Genomic DNA, 7,328 nt, shown 5'->3' with positions numbered 1-7,328 from the left:
ATATCACTGAAGCAAGGGGTCAAGAACATTAGTTTTGAACAAAAGAAAAATACTGGGGATGCTGGAAATCTGAAATAAAAACAGAAAGTGCAAGCTAATTTTAACATGGGGTTATGTTTCCCTATTTAGTTGTCCAGGCACAGGGTTTCTTGATCTAGGAGTCAATGGCGGAAATTTAGACACAAGCCTGCTACATGCAGCACTGTATCAGGAATGCTAAAGGTGAAAACATGCCAATAATGTTACTTTTAGTATTTTTTGCTCCCACAGACAATGATGGATTCATTAGCATCTACTAATCAATCGGAAAGAATTCATATTTTAGAGTTTGGATTTTCTAATGCAAGGCCCACTCCTCTGGAGCCTTGGATTGCTCCAGCCTTCACTGTGGCAGCCAGAGCCCGCGTAATAGTGACATTCTGTTTCTTCGTCCTGTCCGTGTTCAGCAACACCGCTGTTCTGCTCAATGTCATCAAGAAAAGAAGAAATTCACACATCAGGATTTTGATTCTGAGCCTCACCGTCGCTGACCTAATGGTAACTGTTTTGGTGATGCCACTGGATGCAGTTTGGAATATAACCATCCAGTGGTATGCAGGGGACATGGCATGCAAAGCCCTGAACTTCCTGAAGTTGTTTGCCATGTATGCATCAGCGCTCGTCCTCGTGGTTATCAGCATGGATCGCCATTCAGCTATCTTGAACCCATTCAGCTTCATCAGTGCCAGTCACAGGAACAGGTTAATGCTTTCCGTGGCATGGATTGCAAGCATGCTCCTGGCAGCTCCTCAGGTATGCTATCTAGGGGGTGGACTGCAGTGTACAGTGAGCAGCTTTTAAGCTTACTAGAGCCATATTCAAGCTGCATGCTCATCCTGTTAAGTACTACAGCTCATACTCACTCTGCACAGCCTGACATCACTTACTACAGCAACACTCACTCTGCACAGACAACACATTAATGTCAAGAGCAGCACCTACAAAGAGTAACATCCCCTCTCCATTTCTCAGCTCTTCATTTTCCAGGTGCAGAACGTCCATGGCACGAACTTCACCCAGTGTGTGACGTATGGAAGCTTCACTGAACATTGGCATGAAACCTTCTACAACATGTTCACCTTCATCACCCTGTATGTCACACCTCTCACTGTCATGGTCATCTGTTACAGCAGGATTCTGTGGGAAATAAGCAAGCAGATGAAAGCAAACAGAGGTGAGGTTTGAGTATTTGCTCCACAGTCGTGCAGCTTCCTGTGTTCTTTATAAGCATGTTCTATAAGTTAGTGTTACAGATGTACAATCCATGGATGGAGGGCAATTTATGGGGAGTGTGCCAACAATTTTCTAATATGTGCCTGTAGCAGGCATAGCTTTTAACTGAAACACATCTTCATGATCCCTGCCCTTGCTAAAGGTATCAGCTGTGGCCTGCTTGGTAGCACTCTTAACTCTGAGGCAGGAAGGTTGTGGGTTCAAGTCTCACTCCAGGACCTGAGCATGAAAATCAAGTCTAGCATTCAAGGAGATGCAGTCTTTTAGATGTTACATTAAACCCAGGGCCTGTCTGATCCCTCCAATGGATATAAATGATCCCTTGGCACTATTTCAAAGAACAGAAGTGTTGTCCTGGCCAATACTTATTCCTCAATCAACATCACAAATATCTGGTTGTTACCTTATTGCTGTTTGTGGGAGCTTGCTGTGTGCAAAATTGGCAGCTGTGTTTCCTACATTACAACAGTAACCACACTTACAAAAGTACTTCATTGGCTGTTAAGGGCTTTGGGCTGTTCTGAGGTTGTGAAAGGTGCTATATAAATGCAAGTCTTTCTTATTTTTCTGTTGTTTATCTGCTTGTCGCAAGCTGTATTTTATATACTGTGGGGTGTAGAATGCAGTCCTAGTACAGAACCACCAGACGCACGGCTCAAGGATTATGTGCACCTACACCCAAATAAGCTGATTGCATATGCAAATAGATACAGGGCTCATTTAAATATTTATATGGTGCTTCCAGAAAGCTGGGAGTGTTGTAGGAGTCAGAGGCCAGGGCATTGGGTTCCAGAGTCAGTGAAAGAATGCTGAATACTCTTGAAACACCACCACTTACTTTCATCCTAATGCAATGGGGACCCCAGCACACTTTCAGGATTTGGTTGTCAGGGGCAAACTAAAAGAAGGGTCAGCGAGAAAGAATAGGCTTTTAACAGGGAAATATAAAACTGTTCATGCAGATTGGATGAAAGACCAGTATTTAATGCACTGTAATTGCTCAGGAAATCAGTCGCAAGCACGGTAACATTGTATGTATAGTGTAGAGACTGTTGAAATTATCTCACTTCAACTTGTATCAGTTTATATGACTCAGGCACTTACAGTGAGATTTATTTTGCAGCAAGAACACAAAATGATTACATATTGAAGGCACGAATGAAAACCCTTAAAATGACCATCGTCATTGTTGTATCCTTCATCATCTGCTGGACCCCATATTACTTCCTCGGACTGTGGTACTGGTTCAAGCCGGACATACTGAAGAACGTGCCAGAATATGTCAACCACATTCTGTTTTTATTTGCCTTGCTGCACACCTGCTCAGATCCCATCATATATGGATTCTACACCCCTTCCTTCCGAAAGGATATCATGACGTGTTGGAGAGGGACAGGAACACAGATCACGCGGTATGAAGCGAAACATGTTGGAAAGCTAGCCACTGTCAACTTTGCACGAGGCGATATAAACGGCAAGGTCCTTAATCACATTCAGATGGTCCCTGTTGTCCCCAGTGGAACAGCTCAGTCTGACTTTTGAATTACGTTTCCTAGAAATTGAAGCCTTTGATTTAATTCAGTCACATTATTCAGTTGAGGGTTCAAACCCCTCTCTAGCTTTAGGCACATCATTTAGACCCAACATTTTCATACAGTAAAGTGCTGTAATGTTGGAAACATCATCCTTCAGATGAGACATCAAACTGAGGCTCCCTCTGGCTATGCCAGTGGTTCAGGTGGGCATTGTAGATCCCATAGCATAGTTCAAAGACACGCAAGAGGCTTAGAATGTCCTAAGCAGCATTCCTCCTTCTACTAGCACCACCAAAACAGATTAACTGGTGAGCCATCTGCTTGTTGTTTCTGGGATGGCTATCGTGTTTGTCTGCATAGTAACAGTCACTGCACTTCCTTGTTTGTGAAGCATTTTGAATCTTCGGCAAGCTGTAATTAAGTATAAATGTAAGATTTTCAATTATTGATGTTGTATTTGTGTGAACTATTCAGACTGCTTTTTGAAATTCAAAAAGTGAAGTTAACATTGCATTGATATATTGTATAAGTAACTTTGTTGGCATTTACATGCTGCAGGTTACTGTTAAGTGAGAACTGTCTGCATTAATAATGACAGCACCTTGATATCAGAGAACACTATTTTGTGAAAGAGAATTTTCATGCTTACACCGGTTAAATAATAAATGTCAACATTTTACAGAAAAAATAAAGACATGTTTAATAATCTTTTAAAAAAAATAATGCAGATTTAAAATCATAAATTGCTCCCTTTATTGAATCCAGCTAAGAACGTGGAAACTGAGACATAATGCCATCTTCAAACACAAAATTCACGGTGGGAAAGGAGGATGCAAAACATCTGGAATACCAGTGCTGGATCTAACATTAGATATAGTGCATTGTAAACATTCTCCACACAATAACCAACAACCACTTGAATTCATATAGTGCCCTCATCATAGTAAAACATCCCATGGCTCTTCACAGGAGCATTATCAAACAAAACTTGACGTCATGTACATGAGATTGTTATGACCAGGTGAGAAGGGTCCAGGGTTCCCTCTCAGCCTTCACCTGGTCTTACCGTAATGGGGTTTAATTTTAAACACACCATGTTTTAGCTCCCCCTTGGTGAATCCTTGTTCACTGCTTTCCAATTATAAGGCCAAAAAACCAGCCTTTTCTTAGGTTTGAAGAAGGTTGAACTTTTATTAAACTTAAACTCTAATTCAGTTAACGCATCTGGATATGCAGCGCACCCATGTTAGCATGCATATGTGATAAACACACATGCAGATAGAGACAGAAGAGAAGAAATAAAGTGAAAAAGTTTGAGGCACTATCTGAAGATGGTTTTGGTTACTGTTCTTCGAGCTCGCTGTAGAGTCCTTGATTGTAGGTAGATCTTGCTTTTTGTTGGGGCCCAGTATTATTCTTAAACCTTGTTTGATGTAGGAGACTTTTCTCTCGAGGTTCACGTCTTCAGTGGACTTGGAGTTCCATGAGAAAGCGATGGGAGCAGACAGGAGAGGCTGTGGCGAGCCAGACAGGAGGTCTTTACAGTCCAGGAGCAAACAGTCTATCTCTCTCTCAAACTGCCTTCAATTCAAAAAAAAACTCAGGTTGCCCAGCAGGTTAATCATGTGACTAGCTGGTTTGACCTTATCGGTTTGTGGATTCAGCCATTTTAGCTTTCATCCTGGGATGTGAGCTTCCTCACCTTCAATGTCTAGTGATCAAAGTCCATTGTGGGGTGAATGTGTCAGAGAATGGTCCTTTGTCTCCACAAGCACTGTTAGTATGTAAATGTTTTTTTCTAGCCACGGCTGATCTGTTTAACAAGTCACTTCCTTGTTCCAGCAACAGTTTAAAATCAATGTTCATATGACAAAATGATATGCCTCATTCTTGGCAGGTGGAGGTCTGCATGACAAGATATTAGGGCAGAGATAGGTATCAAGGAGCATCTTAAAGGAGGAAAGAGAGGTAGAGTGGCAGAGGTTTAGGGAGGGAATTCCAGAGCTTAGGGCCGCGACAGCTGAAGGCACAGCCACCAACAGTAGAGCGACTGGGAAAGCCCAAGAGGGTTGTAGGGCTCGAAGAGGTTACAGACATAGGGAGGACTGAGGCCACAGAGGGAATTGAAACCAAGAAGGAGAATTTTAAAATTGCAGCATTGCATGACCAGAAGCCAATGTAGATCAGTGAGCACAGGGATGAAGGGTGAATGGAACCTGATGCAAGTTTGGATACAGGCAGCAGTTTTGGATGAGGTTTGTTTATGGAGGGTGGAAGATAGTAAGCTAACTAGGACAGCAAATCTAGAGGTAACAAAGGCATGGATGTGCGTTTCAGCAGATGAACTGAGGCAGGGACAGAGTCAGGACATGTTACGACGGTGGAAATAAGCAGTCATGGTGATGGTGGGGATATGTGGCCAGAAGTTCATCTCGGGGTCAAATATGATGCATGGATCCTTAATTAAGAGACATATACACCCCAATGTATATAAGCATATATACGTATTCGCCCATATGCTCACACGTTCTCACAGATGTTTCACTCGCACATCCAAGTACACTCACCATAGACCTAAACTTGTTTCCATCTTAAGAAATGGTGGCTGCTGCAACAGGGCAAACAAATATTGCAGAGAGGACCTCAAACAGGCACCAAGCCTCTTACTTGCATATGCAGAAGGGCTAATGCCTGTTTCAAGCATTATCCCAAAAGCCTTTATTTTTGTCTACACCAGTATGGCAGGTGGAGTGATGCAATTCAGCTGGAAATGAGCAGGAGCAGGAGCTTCCTCCCAACATATTGTAGGGTCAGGCACCATTAAATCTTTAGGGCAAAGTGCCTCTAACTTTTATTTTAGCCAAGCTGGGGTCCCCGTTGTATTAGTTAAGACTGACAGCGCAAGGGTGGAAGTCCTCATCAATACAATCAATGGGAAATCCATTGAAGTCTTGGAGGGTGGTGGGGGGGGGGGGGGGGGTGACCCCCCATGGAGAAGCATAGAAGCACTGGCAACAACTTCGGGATTTCCACATTATTTTGCACATGTGCAGACTCCAGAAGTCACCATCAGTTCCAATGGAGTAAAGATGATGAACTGTGACAGTTTCACCATCATTATCACCACATAATCTGGGGGAAATGTTGGCACACAATAATCAGTTCAAGTATTTGTAATGAACTAATGCTATTAGGTCAGTGCTGGAAATCCACCAGAGGATGCATTAGACCAGACCAAGGAGGGATGGGGTTTGTGGAGCAGTTGGAGGTCCGGGGTTTGGGGCTATGGGGTCAGAATGTTGAGAGTTGGGAATTGGTGTCATGAGGTTTGGGGTTGTAATGTGGGTGCACGAGACCTGAAGTGTACTAAACAGAACCGGAAGACAGAAGAGACCAAAATCATAACTGGGCTGCAACAAACAGGTCAGATGTACCAACAGTGCTAGTGTTAAGGCCCAACAATTAGCAGCAAGGAAAGTAATGAGTGGGGAGTATGTAGGCTCTATCTGCAATTGGAAATGGGCAACTGCAAATGGGATGAGCAAGCAGGAATGCAGAACCAGGCTATCCAAGTTGTGCAAAAAACATGAAAATCAGCACAAAAATGGGGTGGAAATAACTGTGGGTGAACCATCGGGGAGAGTGCAACTATACCATGCGTTGGCTGAAGACCTGTAATGGTTTTACTAGAGAAGTATGCATCATGTAAATGTGGACTCAAAAACCATGACGCAGAAAATAAAGTTAATTGTACAGGGCATGTGTGCCATATACCAGACTTTACATACCAGTCCAAAGGACCTTTCCATCCATTAATTTAAAAATGGATGAAATGCTGAGCAGGCTACATTACAGCCATGTGATCTGCTGTTTGATTTCCCTCTGTGCATTCCATCCATTATTCATTGTACATCAAGTATCCCAGAGAAACCCGAGACAAAAACACTGCGTCTGCAACTTAATCTCAGACTTCACTGGTAAACACATAACAGGAATCTGCTTAACACATTTGCCATTTCCTCTTTGCCCTCTTCACCACTGAATCCGCTATCTACTGCCCATTAAAATTAAAAATCATGTTCACCATTCAACTCTTCTCTCAAAATGTGCATTAGAAAACTATAAGTAATGAAGGAAAATGATAAAGAAAAACAGATTTTAAAATGAACAAAACAAAAAATGCTGGAGTTTTGAAAAATTGTATTATCTAAATATTTAATAATGATGATGATAAGCATGCTGTTGATTTGTACCCATCTGATCTTAGGAGAATTAAATTTCAAGATGGTTAACCTACAATAACGAGGGGATTGAGAAATGCAGAGTGCCAGTGAGGAACAAAAAAAAGACCAGAGAATATTGAATATTTTTAAGGCAGAGATAGATAGATTCTTGATAAGCAAGGGGGTGGAAGCTTATCGGGGGTAGGTGGAAATGTGGAGTAATCAGTTCACCCATGAACTTATTGAATGGCGGAGCAGGCTCGAGGGGTTGAGTGGACTACTCCTGCTCCTATTTTGC

At 42.4% G+C, this 7,328-nt stretch overlaps 1 protein-coding gene across 1 annotated transcript; it reads left to right on the top strand.

The window, feature by feature from the left end:
* The first annotated feature begins 273 nt into the window (after window positions 1-273).
* LOC137352340 (gonadotropin-releasing hormone II receptor-like) lies at window positions 274-2,814 on the top strand. The gene is made up of 3 exons (XM_068017629.1): window positions 274-792; window positions 1,012-1,213; window positions 2,396-2,814. Exons 1-3 carry the CDS (start codon window positions 274-276, stop codon window positions 2,812-2,814), a joined length of 1,140 nt encoding a protein of 379 aa, XP_067873730.1.
* The last annotated feature ends 4,514 nt before the right edge of the window (window positions 2,815-7,328 follow it).

Source organism: Heterodontus francisci, chromosome 38, assembly GCF_036365525.1.
Source record: "Heterodontus francisci isolate sHetFra1 chromosome 38, sHetFra1.hap1, whole genome shotgun sequence".
Taxonomy (NCBI): Eukaryota; Metazoa; Chordata; class Chondrichthyes; order Heterodontiformes; family Heterodontidae; genus Heterodontus; species Heterodontus francisci.
Note: the sequence above shows the minus strand (reverse complement) of the source record. Positions and strands in the feature narration are given on the sequence as shown.

Bases quoted from the DNA above. Each gene is read 5' to 3' on its own strand.
- LOC137352340 (XM_068017629.1), top strand. From the start codon at position 274: ATGATGGATTCATTAGCATCTACTAATCAATCGGAAAGAATTCATATT. The intron at 793-1,011 runs GTATGCTATCTA...TCCATTTCTCAG, and splicing joins TGCTCCTGGCAGCTCCTCAG to CTCTTCATTTTCCAGGTGCA. The intron at 1,214-2,395 runs GTGAGGTTTGAG...TTTATTTTGCAG, and splicing joins GCAGATGAAAGCAAACAGAG to CAAGAACACAAAATGATTAC.